The sequence below is a fragment of the Lepidochelys kempii genome, chromosome 11 (assembly GCF_965140285.1).
Source record: "Lepidochelys kempii isolate rLepKem1 chromosome 11, rLepKem1.hap1, whole genome shotgun sequence".
NCBI classification, from domain to species: Eukaryota; Metazoa; Chordata; order Testudines; family Cheloniidae; genus Lepidochelys; species Lepidochelys kempii.
In genome coordinates, this window is record NC_136390.1 from 47,208,591 (window position 1) to 47,232,325 (window position 23,735).

At 40.2% G+C, this 23,735-nt stretch overlaps 1 protein-coding gene across 1 annotated transcript in view; it reads left to right on the forward strand.

Annotated features, from left to right (window-relative positions):
• Positions 1–2,313: 2,313 nt before the first annotated feature.
• Positions 2,314–23,735, forward strand: part of PPP1R1C (protein phosphatase 1 regulatory inhibitor subunit 1C) — an 83,911-nt gene continuing 62,489 nt past the window's right edge. The window contains exons 1-2 of the mRNA XM_073304757.2: positions 2,314–2,411; positions 5,298–5,358. Of these exons, the coding sequence (XP_073160858.1) occupies positions 2,331–2,411; positions 5,298–5,358 (142 nt within the window). The 5' untranslated portion in view covers positions 2,314–2,330. The remainder of the gene's footprint in view (positions 2,412–5,297; positions 5,359–23,735) is intronic.

Below are 23,735 nucleotides of genomic sequence, written 5' to 3' on the forward strand. Positions count from 1 at the left end.
GTGGGATTGTGTGATGGTGTTGCTTGTGATGGTGGGGGAAAGGACGGGCAACCCTGGGTGTTCCTTCTCGTTCATGTCTAATATTCCTAAAATCTTATGAGTCAGGGCTTCACAGGTCACCTTCAGGGGTAAGTGAGGAAGTTTTTCCCCCAGTGTATTCTGGGTTTTTTGTCTCCTTCCTATGAAGCATTAAGAGATGGCCTCAGATGGAGATGGGACACTGGACAGGGAGGGTCAGGGCTCTGAGGTGATACTGAGCATTCTCTCTCCGGTGTTTGGTTGGCTAGTTCTTGTTCACATTCTATGGGCTTATGACCCAGATCCACCAAGGTATCTAGGCTTGAAATCAAACAACACTCTGAGGAAGGGAAGTACCGTTATCCCCATTTTTGAGATGGAAAACCAAGGCACGGAGAGACTAAGTGGCTTGCCCAAGGTCATGCAAGAAGACTGTGGCAGAGCAGGGAATTGAACCCAGATATAAACTAATGCCCTACCCACTGGGCCCTCCATCATTACTTTCCTGCTTGAGGTAAACATCCAAATCCATGGCCACAGCATGAAGTTACTGTATTGTCACTTATATACGTCTAAGCCAAACAGATGGTCCATTCCTGACTTTCTGATTTATGATTGTGTTTAAGGATAGTATGGCTTTTGGTTACCTCTAGTTCTGTTTGTATTTTCTATATGTTCTAACTCTGCTCCATTGAAATCAATAGTAACATGCCCATTGACTTACATGGGAATAGAGTTAGGCTAATGAAGCATACTTTTGAAAATCCCAGCTGTGGTGTTAAAACTCAGTCACAGCTCCAAGCACCTCTGAATTTTGGTGATGTTCAAATGCAGCTGAACTCTACAGCTTCCCCCCCTCTCTATTTCAGTCCATTACCTCAGATTTGAATGCTGTTAAACTAGGGGGAAATTCAGATCTGAACTTTGCAGTACAGACCTACCTTTGGTTAAAAATTAAATTCCTTTAGTCCTTGGCTTGAACTAAATTGTTTCCTCACTTCATCTTGCAGTCACTCTCCTTCCTTTTCCAAATCATTCACAGTCACTCCATGTACCTAATCTAACTGTCCTTCATTCATTCTCCAGCCCTAAACTACATTAATCTTCATCCTACCTAAAGTTGTTCCAGTATATCTCTGAGCCTATGTCTTCTTTAAACTGTTGTTCATTCCTCATCTCACTCTCTCTCTTTCTCCCTAGTTGGTGGCTACACGCCACAGGAGACCAACTGCATCATTTTCAGCTTCAGGCTCACACCCACTCCTTTGCTCCATGAACTGTCAGTGGGAGTCTCTGGCCATAGCTGCAGTTTTTAGCCCAGGAAACGTTGCAACAGCTACAGCACGCCTCCATTCAGAGGTCACATAATCCAAGCAAAGCGGATAGCTCTGGTCACTGATTTCTGAATATGCTCCTCCTCTACTGTTTTTGTATGCCGGTGAAATGCGGAGTAAAAACAAATTAGATTCACAAGGTATTATTATTGCAATTATTTATCAAGCTCCTGCTAGATGCTCTGTAAACTTAGAGGAAGACACAGTCCTTGCTCCAAAGAGTGTACAGTCCGAAAGCTGAGACTGACAATATAGGGCTGGCCCACATAATTCATCAGCTAATGGGTCAGGATCAAAGAAGTGGAGCTGTTTATGTAGAATTGTCACTGAAAAGCTTCCTGGAAGAAGCATGTTTTAAAGAGGGCTTTGAAAGAAGCAAGGGGAGCTGTTGGATGCACAAGAGGAGGGAGGCATTCTGTAAATACTATAAAAGAGACAGAATTATAAAATTCCACCCAGCTCTACTGCTGCCTCCACCCCCAAAATCACAAAACTTCCGGATTTGTGTTCATCAATAATTAAGGGCCCATCAGCAATACTCAGAGGGAGCTTACGCTGCACTTCTGAGCAGCCAGTTAGTAATGTACAGCGGGTAGATCCTCTTTTTCAAATCCCAGGGCACTAGGCCATGCAAGGCTAGTATTGCATTTTCAATTAGCTTCTGAGTGAATGCTTGGCATATGTAGAAGTGACCTGGTACACAATTAGCTTATTGTTCCTTTCAGCTTTGTGCGGAGAGGATCTGAAGGATTGGAAGGCGGGTGGGGGGAAACAGAGCCAGCCAGAGGCATCACTGTGGATATGGAATAAGGGATTGCTCAGCTCCTGCAGATTCACTTGCTAACTTGGGAGTTACAGCTGTTATTAGGAAGCATTCAGTGTGGCTTTAGGGAGTGCACCAGGGAATAATCACTGAGGTGACTCTCTGATTTCTTGTAGTCTGGGCTCTTTTCTCTTCTGAGTCTCCTCATCATTATTATGGAGCCAAACAGTCCTAAAAAGATCCAATTTGCTGTGCCATTATTTCAGAGTCAAATAGATCCTGTAGCAGCTGAACAGGTAAGGAAGACAGGTATCTTTCACTACTTGGGAGACTGGGTGTGGGATGACACTAGGTAATATTCATGGCCTAAATTCTTCTCCAGTTTACGCTGGTGTAAATTTAGATTAAATCCATGGAAATCAGTGTAGTTATGCTGGGATAGCCAATGTAACATAGGGCAGGATTTGTCCTATTGTGAGAATGCACATTTTAACTCGCACAGGTCTTTCTAAGTATATATTAGTATTTGACTTTATTCTTTTAACATGTTTTGCACAACAGATAAGCACACTTATATGAATACATAATTTCGAGCTGAATCAATATGGGAAAATTAGCTGAAATGTATTGTTTCATATACAACAAAATATACATTTGATAATTTGTGTTTAAGGGGAATATTGCACAGCCTGGTTAGGAGATAGCCTGCTTGCAATTTATTTTGGTGTTGGAGCAAATCATTTAAATGCTGAAAGATAGTAATTTATTGAGTTATTTCCCCACATTTTAAGACTTTTCATGCTGAATATTTTAAATCACTGTTAATGTTTGCTAAGTATTTCATGCATAAGTATGTGGATATGGCTATATGTGTGACTATATATACATGCGCACACTCAAAAATACAGCTATACTGTACAAATATATATGACAGCCGAATCTGACTCGCCTGTAAATTTATATACTGTCCAATCCTGCATTTATTACAGGCAGACCTCTCATTAGTTATACGTATAGATACAGATGTGTAGAGCTACTTCTATATATAAGGAATGATACCATAAAATCCTAGAAGACAGAGGTGGATAATACCCATGAGTTGGTTTGTCCATCTCTGTTACTATATCATTGTTCCCCATTGTACATTTACTGTTGTTTTGATATGTCTAGTTTTAAATGATACAAAAGATGTAATAAGGCTTTGACAATTCCACTGTAGAGTGATGGCAGTGTAATCATTTACATCTGGAGGACAGACATCTTGTTTCCTTATCTTCTGATGTAATGTCTCCTAAGAGGAGGCGGGCTTTGTCAGAAAGAGATGAGTTGTTGTTGGCGGCCATGGAGGAAGGGGAGATGGAGGAGGGTACAAACAAAGAACTTCCTGAGGCCTTCAACCTGCCCAGAGATGGTTTAACTAAAATATATATATAACTTTGAGAATGATCCTTCTATTAACTTGAGCAAGACCTGGTCCACCACCTTTTGAAACCAATGAAAGTTATTGCCTTCAAGGACTGCAGAATTGGGCTCTTAACTAAATTCCTGTGGGCTATAAAATATTATGAGCCAAGTTCTGCCCCACATTTATGGGATGTCCTTTTGATTATGTTGTACTTTTAATTTATGGGATAGGTGCCCTCTAGTTTTATTTTAGATGTTTGAAGAAATTACATCAATAAAATCTGGAGTAACTGTCTGAACCTTATTGAGTTACTGTGGATTTCCCCCACTAAGAGCAGAATTGGGCCCTAGCTATTTACGATGTTCCCTAAGTAATTAAAAAAGGGCCAACACATTGACACAGAGATTATCTCAAAATGGTGTCTAGGTTAAATATTCTTGAGTACACTATTATATTCCGCTGCATAAGTGCCAATAGCCTGGGGGCTGTGATATAAAGTTTAGAAAAGCTTTCTTCACTAATACGTCCATTATTGGAGACTATTCCAACATCATGTTAGTTAATTGTCTAACATTCCTGTTGGATGTTAATGGAACCACAAGAGAACTTGTGAAGGTTTTAACTAAAAAGAAACTCATACAATGACTATTCAGATTTATATATATAAACAGCTGCAATAGAGCATGCTTAAGAAATTTCCTTTTGGAAATATTAGTATTAAGGTATTTTTTTTAAAAAATTGCTTGGAAATAGGCATTTTTTTAATGTTCCTGTATACACTGACATTATTTATCTAGTTATTATTTCTTTGCTCTGCTTATATGCTTCACAGTCAGTGCAACGTCAATGACAGGGTAAAAAAAGAGATTTAAATTAATCATTGTTGGTGATAACTATGGCAGTGCTAGAAATCCACGCTCGCATAGCAACTTAGGTTCTTTCCCAGAAGTAGAGATAAGGGGTTATATTTTCAAAAATACCTCAGACTATGTCTGCACTGCACACCACTTGTGGTGGCAGGTAGGGTACGTGTAGATGCGTGTAGCTGCCTACCACTGTGAAAAGCAGGCTTTGTCCACACTGCAGTGTGTAACTACATGCATCAGTGAAAAGCTCTGACAGGGGGAAGGCAATGGGGAAAGGCTTGGTAGCTGGGAGCTGCTGGAGCCTTTCCCTACTCCCTTCCCCTTGCCAGAGCCTTTCCCCATTGCCAGAGCCTTTCCCTGCGGCATGCAAAAACTCCAGCAGAAGGGATGCAGCAGGACACTAGACTGCTACAGATAGCTGTGTAGATGGGAGAGGTATTGTTTGGTGAGTAGAGCGTCGTGTCGGGTACTTACCCACAGGGTTCAGGGATGGTGTATCTTTGTTCCACTTGCCTAAGCAATGCCTCACCATCTATACTGCTATTTATGCCCATGCTAGTCGGGTGTGCAGTGCCTGAACTTTACATGCTGCCGGAAGGAGTGTGCAGCGTAGACATACCTTAAGCGACTCAGGTGACTTGGTCTTTCTCTGGGGCTTGTACTCCTAAAAAACACTGGGGTTTTTGAAAATCCCACCCAATGACACTGATCCTGCAGTATGTTGCACCTGAATTGATTCTGATCATTATTACATTCACAGTTATGAAGAGAATATTTTTAAAGTTGTTTTCCGTGTGCTTGCTTTTGCCACTTACATTGTTCAATAAGACTCCTGACGTCTTGTACTTTGTTTTGGATGTAGGGTAGTGGGTATCTTTAATGGCTCTGCTTGGGCCTCTGTTTTTTCACAGATCAGGAAAAGAAGACCCACACCAGCATCGCTAGTTATTATGAATGAACACTCACCCCCAGGTAAGTAACAATGTATCTTCTAAATCACAAGACTGGGGTATGGGAACAAAAGGCCTGTCTTTTGCAATATGGTTTTAATAAATAAGTGCATTCAAAGAAAAGAAAATCAGGATTAAGCTCACAGCGCTTAATGCCAGATCATGGGCCATACGTCTGTTCACAGCAAAGACCTATGAATCTATGCAAATCCTGACCCCACTCGAGTCAATAGCACAACTTCCATTGACTTCAGTAGGGCTAGCAATTCCCTACATGTGAATCTCCTTGTTGCACATGGAATGAGGGCTCAGTTGCCTCTGTGGGTTGGGGGTGGTCCCAGCTGCCCCTTCCACACACCCTCTCCTTCATCAATGGGATGTTGTGGGGAAATCTGTGGAGTTAAGTTAAACTAACAGAGTTCTTGGTCCTCCAGTTCCTAGAGGAAACCAGGTCAGTTGCAGTGCAGAACTTAATAACACTAGGGGCTACACGGTAGGAGGGCCATTCTCTAGTTCTCTGCTGAAGCATATAGTGTCTCTTCTCTCTCTGCTGTAACCACAAAGTCTTTGTGGAGCTTGTCCTCTCACCAAAGACTCCCCTCAGAAGTTTTCCTGGGAGAGTTGATGATTTGGGGCCAGGACATGCTTAGTCACATACCTGTGCCTCCACAAGGCTGCTAAAGCAAATCTGGAGTTTCTAGACCAAGCCATTTTGGAGACACGATGAGCCAAAGAAAACACTAGAATTATTTTTAAGGAGTAAGTCTCAGCAAAATCTTCAAAATATCATAATTTAAAACTCTTTATCTGTTTTTATTTAATCAAACTTCCCTGAAAAATGGCCTTTGGGTCAGATGCAGCATGCACAATTTTAGGATGATCAGTTTCTTTTCTCCTCTGAGGTGGGGGTTAAAAATCAAGCTTATAATGGAGAGCTACCTACCTACGGAAAGATTAGTACCACTCCATAATAAAGGCCTGTCAACAGAGTGAGTGATCCAAGATTAGCTCAGTTTACTGTTACTGTGCCATTACTGTAATGCAGTTGACAAATTTCCCAATCAGTTTTCACTATTGCCATTTTAAAAGCTTTTTTGAAAGATTTCAGTCCATTTACAAAGGTTGATTTCCAATTTTCTATAAATGTAACTTTGCATTATTCCTGCTGACAAATTTTATGCTGTAATTTACAGATTAGTTTTATATAGGAGTGTGTTTAAATTTCCATTTAATGACAGAGGGCCCAGTTACCATCTTTGCTAACAATGATAGTTCTTTACCCTGTGAGAAATCCCACTGATCTCAACAGAACTGTGGGGTATGGAACTACTCAACATGAATAAGGGTAGCAGAATTGGGCCCATGAGTAACATATATACAAGAAAAAGAAATGGTTCTCCTAAAAGTGATATCTTGCTTCTAGTGAGCTATAATTCCACCTCCTGAAATGCCATTTCTGTAGATAACACTTTGTGAGTAAGTAGCAAATTAGTCCCATTATAAATAAGGATAATAATAACAGATCCTCTATACCAACTGGGATCATAAAGGCCATAGTTCTAGCCACTGGTTCTACAATCCACAGGGTAGGAGAGCAAATAAGAACCTAACCAAAGATCAATGGGTATTCTCCTCTCTGGAAACACACAAATGAATTGGTGGGACGGGTTTGTTAGACAAATTTCTAGGTGCATTAGTAAACATGGAATCATAAGAGTCTAGAAAAAAACCAGCTGGATCTATTTTCACTTTTTGTGTTACCAGTCCCCTTTAATATTATTTCCCTCTTTAAATGGAGGGAAATCTCCTTGAGCAGTTTTAAATATAATTCAGATTTGTTCTCATTGCCCTAATAGGTTGTTTGCTGTCTATACTTATAACTAGTCTCTAAGTAAAGAAATTCCATCTCAGTTCTTTTAGGATTCAATCTTTCAAGGTTCTGAGCACTTCCTGAGAAGTGCTGAGCACCTTCAGTTCCCATTAATGTCAATGGTAGTTGAGGGGTGATCCTTCCAGAGCTGTACACATAGGTATTCAAGCCAGAATACAGTGGCTATGCAGCTCAAAGTAGCCACACTACCCAGAAGGATCTGGCTCTCAGTCTCTAACCTTTCCCTAACTCAGTGGCACACAGCACATCAGGGTTGCTAGGCCTTAATTTAAAACAAACTCACCTTGGCTGCTGTCCCATATTGCAGTTCTTTCTAAATAGACTCATATTTCCTTTTGTAAACAGAGCCCTGTTGCAGCACTAAATCAAAAACAAACAGAGAATAAAGACACCTCTCCGATTTATAGAAAATGTTATTGTAAACAAATCGGTGCATGCCTGTTATCTCTTTTCATACAATGCTTACAATACAACTCCAAATAAATCATTTTTTATTACTATTTAGTACTGCAGCAAGTATCAGTGAAATTTTAACCATGCAATGGAAAGAACATTGACACACTCAAATAATTGGCACATGAGATCATAGCACTTGGCTCATTCTTTGGTTAAAGTAGGCATGTATCTTATTTCTGATTTTTTTTGCAAAGTTAGAATTATTTTCAAAAATGAAGTCTTAAAGCTTTCCCAGAAACGGTATGTCTTGTTACAATTGTGTGTATATGAATGTATTTACATGTGAATGCTTGATGTGTGCGTGTGTATAGTGGTGTGTGTGCACATGTGTATGATTTATGTATGTGTGTATATATACATATAGAGAAAGATTTCTTATATATTCGGATGTGAGTGTGTATATGTGCAAGTATACAACCCTCCCCCCTTATTTCTATATAGAAGCCTCACTATTTGGTTTGGGGGAAGGATGCTTCTAAGGGTTAGGAGTTCCGATTTAGATGTGCTTTCAAAGGTTGAGATGCCTCACCAAAGTTTATTCAGACTTTCAACCCCTTGAAAAAAAAAGAGGTAGAAATCTTGTAAGAATGGGTTCTCCTGCACGATTTCTGGAGTATCTGCTCCCAGAGGCAGCTGATCAGAGCACAGTTTTTGTGGTATTTTGGCATCTCTGGCTGCAGCCCCTTCCGGAAACTAGAAAGAAACAAAATTTATTTGAACCTTGCTGAACTTTATAATAATTTAAATCTGAGTTGTGCTGTACAAATGGTTCAAGGTCAGAGTGGGTTTTTTTTCCTGAGCCATTTCATCTATCCCTTATGTCTCCTACAAATTCCAGTACAAAACCAGGAATCTATCTGCACTGACGTAAATAGAGGTCATCCTGCTTTCAGGATAAATAATTTTGAACTAGTGGTAGTTTCTCAGAAACTATAAGACAAGTCTGTTTGGCTTCCTCAACATTTACATCCAGACCAGACCACACTAAATGATTTAAAGGCTGTTTGTGGATCTGGCTTCAAGAGATACATACAGCATAGAGGGAACATTGATTTGAGTATTTTCCCCTGCACACACTGTTGGAACCATCATATGCCCACATATAACTGCAGTAATAATTTTCAAAGGAGAGGATTTAAGTTCTCAACAGCTACAGAACTTCCTGTAGAGGACAAAACATCACTTTAAAACAAAATGAAAGTTAAAAAAAACCACTCAGCATCATCTACATCCATCCTGGAGACATCTTTTTGATGGAGGGCATTCTGCCAATATTATGACTGTGGTAGGAAGTTACCAATAATCAACCCAAATTAACCTATGGCTTCAAAGGAGTTATGATTTTCATTGACACCAGCTGAGGATCTGGCATATTATTTTATTTATTATGCATTTTAATGTATTTTTATTTTTAATTTTGGGATAAATTTGATGTTTATGAAAGTAAAGGACTAATGCAACTGGAGAGAGCTATGCACAATATAGGCCAGTCCTATGTAAAGTTCCCTTCACAGCTAAACTCCCTTTGTGGCAATCAGAATTTCAGCCTCTAAAGTTTTCTCCTTTGTTGTATATAGCTGACACTGTTTATTTTGTATGGTTGTAATTAGATGCGTACAGCTGCTAACAAAGTGCATGGTTTTTTGCACAATATACTTTGAATGTCATTATTATTATTATTATTTATTATTTATTATTTATTATCATCATTCTTTTAGTTGCCTCTCTCCATAATTTCGAAACTCTATATAGATGTTCCACAGTCTACACAGGAGCGGGGTCCCTATGGTTGTAGTACAAGGGAAATAACCACCCTCTCCCTACTGGCTCTGTCCTTAAATCCACTTCCTCCCCTCCTTTCCCCACTTCAGAGAGTGTCTCTGGGGATAGCTTGGCTTCCTTGCAAGCTATCCCCATTCGTGTCTTCCCTCAGTCCTGCTCTTTCCTTGCTAGTGAGGGGCTCCTGGAAGGGGGCTGTAGGGCTATGAGAATCACATCAGCTTAGTTCAATACACATTTAAGAGCCCAGGCTGACAATCTTTTATTGATTCTTAGTATTAATTATTTATCTTATTATTTTATTACTAAACATCATATTCTTTCTTTGAAATACATTTTTAGCATAAAATTAATTAAAAGAGAAAAAGGGAGCTGTGGAATATGCTGCAGTGGAAATAAAATGATGTGTCCAAGCAATTCAGGCCCTGATTCAGCCCTTCACTTCAGGAGGTGCCTAAGTGCTTCACTGCACGGAGAGGGATTTTAGCACATGCTTACAGTTAAAATGCTCAAGTAATTTGCTAAATTAGAGCCTCAGCTGAGATTAGGCACAGCTCTCTTGATTGTTCTTTGGGTATCTTGTGACAATGTTGCTGAAAGCAACAGAAACCAGAACCTACCCTCCCTGCATACAACCTGCTTTAACAACCATGGCGTAATCATGACCTATTCTCTCCTTATCATCCATGGGCTATGTCATAAATATAAAGGGAAGGGTAAACACCTTTAAAATCCTTCCTGGCCAGAGGAAAAATCCTTTCACCTGTAAAGGGTTAAGAAGCTAGGATAACCTCGCTGGCACCTGACCCAAAATGACCAATGAGGAGACAAGATACTTTCAAAAGCTGGGAGGAGGGAGAAAAACAAAGGGTCTGTGTCTGTCTGGGTGATGCTTTAGCCGGGGACAGAATAGGAATGGAGTCTTAGAATTTAGTAAGTAATCTAGCTAGATATGCGTTAGATTATGATTTTTTTAAATGGCTGAGAAAATAAGCTGTGCTGAATAGAATGGATATTCCTGTTCGTGTGTCTTTTTGTAACTTAAGGTTTTGCCTAGAGGGATTCTCTGTGTTTTGAATCTAATTACCCTGTAAGGTATTTACTATCCTGATTTTACAGAAATGATTCTTTTTTACTTTTTACTTCTATTAAAATCCTTCGTTTCAAGAACTGAATGTTTTTTTCATGGTTCTTAAGATCCAAGGGTTTAGGTCTGTGGTCACCTATGCAAATTGTTGAGGATTTTTACCAAACCTTCCCCAGGAAGTGGGGTGCAAGGGTTGGGAGGATTTTAGGGGGAAAGACATTTCCAAACAACGCTTTCCTAATAAAATAAACCCGGATAAACGTTTGGTGGTGGCAGTGGAAGTCCAAGGGCAAAGGGTAAAATAGTTTGTATCTTGAGGAAGTTTTAACCTAAGCAGGTAAAAGTAAGGTTAGGAGGTTTTCATGCAAGTCCCCACATCTGTACCCTAGAGTTCAGAGTGGGGAAGGAACCTTGACAGGCTATTATAAATGAAGAATAAATCACTGCCATTTGAAATGAAAATACACCTAAGCTGCGTACTAGCAGAGTGTCATGTTGCAATGGCTCAGGAAAAAGCTGGTAACTATGGGGAAAAAATGACATTTCATGGCAAACATTTCAGATCACAGCTCAGATTTAAATTAATTGAGATTCACTTTGATCAGAATATGATGCCTACTTCTTTGTATGAACTGGCTTTGTCTCTCAGTCACTATAACATCAAATGGTACAATCTGCCCAGCTTGTGTCAAAAGTGTGTAGGGAGTTTGAAGCCATTCCAGGAACTGGGAATCCTGCTGGATCCTAAAGCCTTCAACATAACTCTAAATAAAAGAAAAGGAGTACTTGTGGCACCTTAGAGACTAACAAATTTATTTGAGCATAAGCTTTCGTGAGCTACAGCTCACTTCATCGGATGCATTCAGTGGAAAATAGAGTGGGGAGATTTATATACACAGAGAACATGAAACAGTGTGTGTTACCATACACGCTGTAACAAGAGTGATCAGGTAAGGTGAGCTATTACCAGCAGAAGGGAGGAGCGGGGGGGGGGGGAGGAGGAGGGGGAGGGAACCTTTGGTAGTGATAATCAAGGTGGGCCATTTCCAGCAATTGACAAGAATGTGTGAGGAAGGGGGGCGGGGGGGGAATAAACATGGGGAAATAGTTTTCCTTTGTGTAATGACACATCCACTCCCAGTCTCTATTCAAGCCTAAATTAATTGTATCCAGGTTGCAAACTAATTCCAGTTCAGCAGTCTGTATGGTAACACCCATTGTTTCATGTTCTCTGTGTATATAAAATCTCCCCACTGTATTTTCCAATACAATACAATAGCTCTGATGTATGGGGAAAAAATCCATTTAGCTCAGTAGATGTTAAATCAGAGGCCAGTGATGATACTTTACATGTCAACATTGCTAACTATTTCACTGCTCATCAAAGTGTGTAAGAAAGCGGAGGAAATATCCTACTCTGAAGATGCATGTCATTTATTCTGAGTGATAGCTCAACTCATTTTGGCATCGGGAGTGGCTTGGATTTGGGAAAACAGTAGCACTTATTGGTTCAATCAAGAAGGAGCCAAGCAGAGCCCAACAAAGTATCTGAGCCCCACCAAAGGGAAACCACACCTGAGGAGCCAAGCAGAGCTCTTGGATATATTTTAACTTCTCAGAGGGGGTCTCAAACCCCAGGAGGCTAGCAGAGTCCAGCTGCGGGTCTGTTATTATATTTTGAACATCTGTGCAATCTACTGAAAGAGATGTCTCACTTTTGCTTCCCAGATAGGTGAAGCTTATTTTGTGGGTGGAGCTTGCAAGAATACTGCTACCTTATTCCTTTTTTCCCCAGTATGACCCCTGATGCTAATTCCTAGGGATGAACAGACCTATGTAACATTTACATGGTTGCACAATCCAGTCTCTCTGGCAAAGTCCCATTTGTCACATATGGAAGACTGGGAACTGCTGTCTGATGAGTCACTAAAAATATGCACTATGTCCCAAAGTCCCAGCAAAAACAATAGGTCCGCTGGGCTAAATTAGGTCATATTCTGAGAACTGTGTGGAAAGTAACCAGTCTCCCATCCCTACAAAGGGATCACCCTCTACTCCATAACCATAGGAGCCTCAGTCTAGGCCCATCTCTCCCTCACACTGAAAATGCTGGGTAATGGTGTAACATTACAGCTGTCGTGACTCCTCTGGCTTCTCCTAAGAAAAGAGACAAGAGTGTGATCTGCAAAGGGCTGAGTTCCCTGTCCCCCTACAGTAGCTCTGCATGTTCCATCTGCTAAGAACCCTTTTCAGAATAGATACTAGCTACACAGAGTGGGTAGAGAAATGATTTATTTTCCCCTGTGACAATTTTTTTAAAAATTCTTTTAAGGGGCAGACTACCCCATCACACCTACCTATTACAAAAAATGGACTAATATTTATTGGATTACACATTTGAATAAATGGATTTAGTTTGTCCAATACATTTTAAATTTCACCTTCGACAAAATATGTAGCAGTAAATAAGAACTGTGTCAAGTGCCCTGTGGGAGACGGACATTATGTATATTTGTGTGACTGTTTTATTCAGGCAAAACTCTCACTGAAACCTAAATAAGGACTGAAATCTTGGGCCCAGAATTTGTGCTCTGACATGTTTTTCAAATATATGCAGTGTTGCTGCAGCCATGTGGGTCCCAGGATATTGGAGAGGCAAAGTGGGTGGGGAATATCTTTTATTGGACCAACTGCTGTTGGTGAGAGAGACAAGCTTTTGAGCTTACCCAGCATTAGACTTCTGGCTGCGTAGGCCCTAACTGCTCACTGTTCAGGAAGCTGAAAGTGAGTAAGCCAACAACAGCTGTTTTCAATTGCAAATCTGAGCTTCTAACTTGGTTATAAAATACTCAGAAAAGCAGTAAATCACTAAAAACTGCCACTAATAACTACTGTTTATTTTTTTTAAGTCAGAGCAATTGGCTTTGCTCCATGCTATATGTGAATACTGTTTACATTGACTGTGCTCTCAGTGTGACTCTGTGACTTTAGGAACAGACGAAAAGAGCGATGAAAATGAACAGCCCCCCCAACCCCCCCATAGCTAATAGTGGTGCAGTTCCAATCGTGTTAGCAATACTAGGAGCTCTGGTGCAGATATGGCAGTGGCAGGCACTGCTGGTTTCACAACCATGCCGTGCAGACCTGTTTTAGCAGGGCCGGATGACACAGAGAGATTAGTGAAAAGAAGAGAAGAACAAATGTATGTCAAAGGGATTTTCAGACTCAAGAAGAAAAATCCTACAGTTGCGTATATCCTATCCTTAGTGCACTTGTATAGCTACTTCTAATAGGAGCAAAATGTTCACAGTGGTAAAATGTCCCCTTTCCCAATCTATGTACTAGATGACCAGTTATGTTCAGATTACTTACCAGACCCTTATGCTATGCAAGGCCTTGTTAAGCAAGAAATCAGTGGGACAACTCATAGGGGAAGATCCAATTCAATGTAAGGGTGACAGAATCTGGCTCTTACAAAACAGCTCAGCAATGCTTTCCAACAAAAGCTGCATTTGAACTGGGTTTAGTATAGCCCAGAAAGGAAATATTTCTAAACAGCTAACGCGTTCCAAACATTAGTGACAAAGCGCAGGCATGAAAAGCTTTCTCTTTGCTGAGTACTTGTGCAAAAGCAGACACTCCCAGAGTTACATGTGCAGGAAGTACATTCAATCTTTTGATGAGAGGGAGGATTTTATACTTCTGGCACATTTTCTGCTCTGTGGAAAACACAGGGAGGCGATTTGCATTTGGGATGAGTGAGCCACAGCAGTAGTTGAATTTTGGACCGTCACAGAGGGGCTCAGATACCATGGTGTTGGGTGCAATGTTAGTAGCTGCTAGCTAAGTAAGAAATTACAGAAGATATTTTAAATGTCCCCCTTTGCTGATCTCAAGAGTGGATTTAACCTTCAAGAATAGTGCATTGGGTTCTCTCTTGCAGTCACAGGGCCTCACCCAACTCCTACTGAGCTCAATAGAATTTGAGTCTGACCCTCCAAGCATTGCCTGGGTGTTTGCCAGGAAGTACATGCAATGGCAAGTGGAAATAAAGACAGAGGCTAGCTGAGCTCTGATGCTTCAGTAATGGCTTCTGTAAGAGTGAGGTTTGACATCTCAGCAGGGCTACCTCTCTGAAATCAAAAGTAAGTGGGTCCCCCTCACCCTTGAGTTTATTTATAGAGTTTTATCACATGCAATTACCCAATGGCTGCCTGGCTGGCTGCTTGTGGAAGCTTTAGCGCCTCTTACTGACTTATCCTCAATTTCAATGTACGGCCTGTAATTATCTTTCTTAGTAATTAGGTGAGGGGAGCTCCAGTAGGTCCCTATTATTCCTTGAGATCATGAATGGATTAGTTCGGAATGTAAACATTCACCAGAATGCATGGAACACATATCGTTGGGTTGATTATTTATACAGCACCCAAAGTCTGCTGTTTGTGCTGAAGATGAGAAGGAGACCAAGGTCCCAGATCCTCAGCTGCATCACAGCCACTTTGCACAACTCCAGCATCACAAATGGCAACTTAACTGGCCCAGGGAGGAGCCCTGTGTAGAGGGATCCTTGGAAGGCATAAAAGGCAGTATAATGCCGCCTATGCTACAGCCCTTCCTGAAGTTGATGTACAGAGCATGGCGGGTAGCTGCTGTAACACTCCTGTGCAGTCACAGGTAGCCAGTGTACAGAAAAGCAGCCTTCAGCTTTCTCTAGCTTGCATGGGGGACTGGCTCAGCACACAACCCCAGGATACCTTAATGCTGCCTTTGCACTCCCATCCTGAGATGCACTGTGTGGGCCTTTGCTGAACTGAGGCTCAGGGCCCAGATCTGACCTCTGCCAGAATATCTGTGGAGGCCCTTCCCTTGAGTACAGAAGTTCAGAAGAGGATCCTCCAACAACAGCGATAGACACTCCAGTAGAAAACCACACGCACGCTCCCGGCACCGAGCAGGCACACTCCTCTGTAGCTCTCATCCCCCTCAACCAGGCCTTAAACACCCTTGAACACCAGCTCTTCTTGAATCTAAAGGCCAAATCCTGAGAGACGCTGAACACCCGCAACTCCCAGCAACTGCAGTGAGTGTGCAAGTACCTGGCAGCTCTCAGGATTGGTCCCTTCATGTGCCACTGAAAAAGAAAGTAACAAGTATCAAAGCTATTCACATATGTAGAGTGACCTCTCCTGGCTGATTCAGACCCTCCCATATGCACAATCATGCTACAAAGTGTGGCCTGATTTGATCTCACAACTTTAATACAGATCTCTGTGTGTCTTGTGACTTCTAGAAGAAAGCATGTGATTTATTTTTCTGTCTTATTTTTAATCAGTCCCCACCAGTTAAGTCATCTCAACCTCACACAGCCAAGAAATATGGGATCTCGGCAATAGTTCAAAGCCGATTGGAGATAGAAAGGAGGAGAGATCTTTGCAAAGGGCCAAAGCCCAAGTGATGCACTGAGATCAAGGAGCTCAACTGTGTACCCCATGTCTGAGTAACTGACAGCAAGATTGGGCCTTAATGCTCGTAGCAGCGATAACTAATGTGACTAACGAACACTGGACAAAGCTTGAGGTGGATATTCAATTGTTATATGCAGTTTGGAGTCTCATTGTTAGTTTTATATCTCACCTGATAAGAGAAAGGAAACAGTATCTCATGACATAGGCAAGTAGCTTACACATTGAATTTGCAAATTGTGAATTTTACTGTGAAGTATACAATTCACAATTTAGTTTCAGTGAATATTTGAGCTCAAATACTTTTTGAAAATATTTATGTTGTTAAAGCTGGGTTGATTGGGAATGAACACAAAAAGGTGGTGAGCACGGGCCAATCAGAATTCACTTCTGAATCTAGATGAGCATTCATGGACATTTTAATCACTATTTGCTCAACTCTAATGATTAACTAAAGCTTATATTAGCAATCAAAAGTTTGTCATTGGAAGAGTTTGCATGGCACGTGGCACTTTTTAACCTAATTTTTGACCGTGGTAGATGGATGTAGTCATTAACTGTGTAGTCAACCTCCCCACCCCAACCAAAAACTATAAAAGTAGATATGGATTTAACCAGCCCCCAGCTCTGAAAAATGTTTGCAGTCTATGGGGAGGGGAAGTTTGGGATCGAAGCCTATTTCTGAATCCAAATTTTGCAGCTAACGGTAAACTATGTAAAGGGCTGACCCAAACCCTCAGATACAACACACATGCTTGCATGCTATCATGAAGATCTGAAATTTTTGTTTCTGGTAAGTGCCATGGCACTGTCTGTTCACACTTTGATTGGCTTTGCGTGTGAAAGGCTTCATCGTAAATGGAACTATTGGAAAGTAAAGGAAATAATTTTAGAACTGAACCTTGTACCCTTCGTTTGTTTTCCTCGATCTTATACAACAGCACCATAGAAACAGCCTTCTTCAATCCTAGGGGATTATTTGCATGCCATTTTTAATATATATGGCTTCATATTACAACTCTCCAGCTGCTTTATAATTTAGTGTCAGGGACTGATGATCTTTGACTATTTATTTCTGTTATCATCTGGGTGCATTATTAACATGACTCATAGCAGTGTCTTTTCGGAGAGCTAACAGTAGCATGCAGAGTTACAGAACACTGGCAAGGGTGAGAAAGGTACTTTGATAACAACCATTCACCTCATTACCCTCACAGAGTTTAATATTTTGTCCCAAGATCCTAGGGGATATACACTCGGCCAGACTGTGTCATCAATTTCTGGGTGGAACTCCTAACTGATTTCAAAGGGGACTTCTACTAAAAAAAAGGAATGGTACAATATGGCCTAGCTGTAACTAGCTAGCTCTACTAATCAAAGTATTTGTATTATATTTAGAGCGTAACTAGGCACTCACAGATACCATGGTGACTAGTGCAGAATAAAACCACAGGTAGGTAGATAATGCGGATAAATGACCAGCTTTTAGCATTAACCTCGCTGTGTTCAGAAGAAGCCTATTTTGTACTTTAGGCATCAGTCAGAACAGATCCATTTGTTGAGTTGCCTGAGAGAAAGCTTGTGTTTTTATATACATTAACAGTACTTGAAGCTAGGCTTTAAAATAAATGGAGAGTAGGAATTTAATAAAGCTGAATTAAATTCAGAGACTCTGGACAAAAATGTAAAATGGCCTGATGATAAAACTTGCCATCAGCTATCCAGGACCAGATCCTTGGCTATAGCTGAGGAATACAGAGTGCAACTCAGGAGTTGACGTCACACCTAAAAAGGTGGTGTATTATTGACCTTTGCACGCCCTGATCCTGCACTGGATGTAACCTGATCTGGTCTCCCAGTGCAAATTAGAGTAGCCTGGATGCTAGGTCACAATACTATGCCAGCCAAGCCTCTATCTGCCACGTTCAGGGCTGCTTTTGGGCAAAGTGTCTATCAGATATTGCTCCAATTTCCACCCCTAGCTGTTCACACATCTACTCCAGTATTCTTTTACTGCAAATAGCTTCAGCATTGGAACAATAGAACAGAAATGTGACGAAGACTGCACGGAGGTTCTGTGATTACTCTTCTTTTGTGTTTTCATTAATGTTTGGAATGCACCCATACTATAACTAATCAATCAGTGCCTTGGTATTCTAGAGCTTACCTTACCAAAATGTATTTTTGAAAGCCTGTAAGTGGTGCTAGGAAGCTTAATGTGCTTTCAGAAAGACACGTCCTTTATTGAGGGCCATATTCCCCACTCTGTTACTACAAGCAGAGAAGAGGCAGGCTCAGTAGAACCTTCTGGGAAGACCTAGTCAGGTGAAAAGTCAAATAAGGCAGGGAGCTTCATGATACGTTCCACTCTTACCCTGATCCTGTGGAAGCCTCTCAATAGGATCAGGTCAGTGACATAGGCCAGGAAAGACTGGTTCAGAGTGTAGCAAGCATTGCTTGTGAACCTTGCTGAGGTCCTATCACTTAGTGTATGTCTGCGCTGCAACAGAGGTGTTATTGCAGCTTTGGGTAGGAATACCTGTATGAGCTTTAATCTAGCTAGTGTGGATAAAAATAGCAGTGAAGATGTGATAGCATAGGCTTCTATTAGGACTGTAGAAGCATGCCCAGGACGCTGGACTCATACTCACACAGCTGTTAGCCAGTGCTGAAGTCTGTGCTGCTGCATCTTTACTGCTATTTTTGTGTGAAGGGGTTGGCTGATGGAGTCACAATGCTATTGATCCGAGCCCAGCCTGTAGAAACATCTCTATGGGAGTGCAGATGGAGCTCCCATGGGTGTAATTCAATAGCATTCTGGGGATGAGGATCTAATGGGCAAGAGATCTACACCAATCCTGTTGTCTATTGGCACTTTCTGAACCCCTGGGTAGGCCAGGGGAAAGGATTTGTTGAACCCGTTTAGGAAAAGGCTTGTAGCAAGCTTGTTTGCCAGTCAGTAGGTCTAATGTTCTGGGCCTCCGACTCTAGTCTCTCTTTCAGTTCAATATGTCCTAGACCTACTGGATGGAGTCTATCTGGGTTGGCTTCCTTGCCAGTAACTCATAGTCCTGCCTGTCCCAGGGCTAGGAGTTGGGGAATCTGGGATGGGGATGGGGACCAGGCCCTCCTGCTCCACTGGGTCACAACCCAGGGCCCTGAAAGTGAAACAGCATGCAGTGGCCTGGGTTTAGCCCGCCTCTTGCTTGCCTTCCCCTGGGCCACTGCCTACCACGCCCAATGCCTCCATTTGGGGCGTGCTTGCCATGGGGTAGAGACTTTTGCTTCACATTTCCACAATCTAGGGGCTGATGAAGGTAACCTTTTGGTGCTCATTACGCAGTTCTTCTTCCCCTCCTGCTGCATAGCAGCGCTACTAAAGGAAATGGCTTTTCTTTCCCCATCTTCCTGGACTGCTGGAGTTCTTGTTATATTGGCCTTTTTCCCAGGAGCACGCTTGGCAGTGTCTGAGGGGAGGAACTTTCCTTGCCCAGTACGGTTCCAACCCTTCCCCATCTCAGCCTTAATGTGGGGTCTGTAAACCCCATCACAGGATGCTAGACTCTTTTGCTGGTTATATCTTGCAAAAATATATATTGTCCAATTTTCATAGGGTTTGTCTTGAAGCCATCTATTGATGTCACTAAATATTTTTAAACCTATTCATTACTGGAATAGTGGGAGCTATTTCTTGATGATCTAGAAATTGATCTAAGAAAACATAAACCATCCTGAATCTCAACCCAAATCTTAAAAAACTTGACCCAGACATTCTGAGGTTCACCAAGTATTAATTTTGATGATCTTAATGTAACACACTGTAGGTAGTAGATATATGTGCTTAGATACCCCACTGTCAACCCAGAAATGTCAATGTCAGTGTGTGATTTAGGAATTAATAAATATAGCATATCATGTTAGGGGAGTGGGACAACTCATTCCATGTGAATCACAGTGACATGTTCCTGATCATTTTGTTACAGATGCCGGCATAAAGAAATACAGGGTCATTACTGAAGCATAACCTTTCCAATCTCTTGTATTAGTGAGATTAGTCAAGATTCAATTTTAGGAAATCATAGACTATTTTAGTTTAAATTAACTGATTATTGTCTTGTCATTTCCTAAATCCATCCAGCTTGCCTTCATATTGCCTATAGGATTATGGAGCCTCAACTGAACACACCTATATACAGAAATGAGAAATTAATTTAAGTAACCTATATTTCCCTCCTCTTTCTGTAGCAGGGACCTCAAAGCCAAAGAGTTTTACTAGTAAGAACTTGCTTGGTGCATTGTTGATACAGGCATTTGAAGAGCTTAATGATGTGCAAAATCTATGATCATAAGAACTGAGAGAGTAGCTGGCAAGGGCTAGCTATAAAATGAGTTGTTACTGGAATATTTGTGGTATTATTTAAAAAGGAGGAAAGGTACAAAGGTTCCAATAATGAATGGTTAAAGCTCAAACTACTGGCTGTTGTTAGGGTATGTATTTGTTTTCTTCTTCCACAGCAAATTGTCATCTCTCTCCAAAATATACAATGTTCTGCTATTCAGCTTCCAATGTATTTTTTATGGATCTATGAGCCATAGAATGATGTGAACAATTTTGACTTTTTTTTTGTTTTTTTAGTTGAGGTTGGAATACTCATACAGTTAAGAGAAAAGAATGAAATAGCTCAAAATGATAGCTATTTCAGCTGTAACTCCAATGCAAAGATTGCCAGCCCTGTGCCAATTGTAAGCTATTTTTCATCAGAATTGATTCTTGTATACTATGCTGCTAGGAAATGGTTCAAAATGTACGTCGTGGGGTCCAGCTGGTATGGTATTTATGTTAGCAATTAATTTTTCTTGTGTTGCCTCACTGGTATTCATATTGTCAAACTGCCTATAAGACATTTAAAGTAGATCCAAGAGAAGATATTTTTCTTTAAAGTTAGCAGTGTGGAAAGGATTAACTATTATTATTATTTCATTATTACAACTGAGCACATAACTCTGAGGAAATAATTTTTCAGTTCAGCTTCTTTTTCTGTTGAAAAAAATTATTGAAAATTATCAATAAACATGTTACAGTTTTCTCACATAGGTTCATTATTCAAAATTATTTGTTGCAATGGATTCATTTATTTACAATTATTTCATGGTTCACAAGCCACGAGTTGCAAATGTTTAGTAAGCAAAATTTGAAGGTCAAGCTGTGTCAATGTTTTGACTGGTCACATCGATCTCATGGTGGTGTTTCTGGTCCATACTGCTTACTTTAAAATGCTTAAAAATGGCCAAAATCAAAACTAAATATTTAAATTTTGTTGAAACAAAGCATTGTGTTTGGCCCAAAAAACATTTGTTTTAACTTTTCAGTTTTCCAAAAATTTCTAAGAATGCTATTTTTGGTTCACCCCAAAATAAATTTTGTTTTTGATTTTTTTTTGATTTTTCAGCAAACTGAAAAATCCGTTATTCACCCAGCTCTACTTGGAGTTCCCTAAAAGCTAACCTCAAGAACATTTAAGATGCTCTAATTTGCTGTAATAATTCAATCCACAAGGTACAAAACTTTTCTAAGGATTCTCTGATGATGGTTAATGTTCATTATCTCAAATGAATGTTCATAAAATAAGCATATAAAAGGGAAGACATAGGTCAATATATAAGTTTTTGCATCTTGCTGTCTCCAATTAGCAGCCAAACTACAGGCTAATAAGCCTGAGAAATAAGATGCTAAGATAAAGGGGAATCAGTAACAGCAGTTTCCTGCAATTAGTTACATGTATTCTTATTTAGGTGCATGAATTAACCAGGATCTTTCAAGTTAAGTGAATACTCATGTTATATCATCATTTAGTCAGCCTTACTCAAGATCAATAGAAGTTTTCCTGATTAAAGACTCAGTTACAAGCTGCTAAGAGAGTGGTTATAGAAAAGCCAAAATCTTATTTCAGTGAAGGAATGAATGATCTATTCCTACTTCAATTACAGTTGGATATGTAGGCCACAATTTTCAGATGTAGTATCCTGAATTTAGGCTCCTAAATCTTGGCCAAGACACTAATTACTGACTAATGAACATTCAGGGCAGGGTAATGTCTCTCTTCTTAGAGGTATAGGGCCACATTAATACTCAGATAAGGTGCGTATTTCACCAGATGTGATTCCATTAATTGAAACGGGCCTACTTGTGCAGTAATGTAATATTCAAAAAATTAGAATCTAGTCCATAATTAGTAGAATTCAACAATACAGACCTAGGCAAAGTTTTTTTTCTCCTGCTGATAATCGCTCATCTTAACTAATTAGCCTCTCACAGTTCATATGGTAACTTCCAACTTATCTGTATGTATATATCTGTCTTCTTACTGTATGTTCCATTCTATGCATCCGATGAAGTGGGCTGTAGCCCACGAAAGCTTATGCTCTAATACATTTATTAGTCTCTAAGGTGCCACAAGTCCTCCTGTTCTTTTTGTGGATACAGACTAACACGGCTGCTACTCTGAAACTTGACCTCTCAAAGTGCTTTATTACACATAACTGATGAACATCTGCCATCTGGTAAACACCCAGCTGTCATTCCATGCCAGCATACGCCATGACAGCTTCTCTGACACTGAAGTCAAGTTTCTTGTTGGTGGTTTTCTGCAGAGTAGTTTGGCGGTATGGAAATCTATTCCTCTAATGAGAAGTCAAAACCACAAGACAAACTTGTTACCAGAAAGACTTAAACAGTTTTCTTAAAACAAGACTTTAACAGTAAATGTTGCCAAAGAAAGATGCATTTTGCTCTCTGTAATTTAGATTTCATACTGAAATTTCAGTAGAATGCATGTCCCTAATTTGCCAAAGCACTTAAGCACCTGCTTAAATTTAAGCATACGTGCAAATATTTTCCTGAATCAAGATCCTTTCCTGCATTTGCTGTGGTTAGAATGTACTCAATTTAACTAGTAAAATACCATCCAAGAGCCAGATTCTGTCACTTTTACTTTCACTGAGTCACAGATTCATAGATTTTTATGGACACTGTGATTAGCTATAAAATTTAATTTAGTAATTACTGCATCAAGTCCAAGCAGTGAAATCAGTAGGAATAGTTGTGGAATAAGGCACTAATCAGTGTGAGTAAAGGTGGAAAAATCTGGCCCTAAGTGTTTACATTAGAGATAGTAAGAAACATAACCTTATTTGTGGAGCTATAGCTCTAATATGCTTTATTGTATGTTTAGTGCCATATACATTATGCTTTACAAAGATCAGTAATGAAATGATTCAGTGAACTAGAATACTAGATGAATAATAGGTTAGGAGTACATAATAAATATATCCCAGAGAAAAAACTTGAAATGACAAGTCCATATATCTGCTAATCCATTAATTTAGTACAAAGTTTAGGTATCTTTAAGGTTTATTGAGCGTTCAGACTCTAGAACAGTGTGTCCAGGGTGGAGAGATCAGAACTCTGTAAAGAAACATTAAAACATCAAAGGGATTTTCAGTCTGACACAAAGTTAGAAGGAAATTAACAGTAACAGTTGCTGGCTATATTCCATCTTCAGATATAAAAGTTATGGCATGCACAATATTTTTAATCAGAGCTGTGCCTTAATAGTGTCTATGAAGAGTTGGACAGAACTTCTTACAAAAAAGTGATTTAATCTAGCGGGTGCAAAAATAAATTTAAAAATAAGCATGCCCATTTATATAGGTGTTCTGCCAGT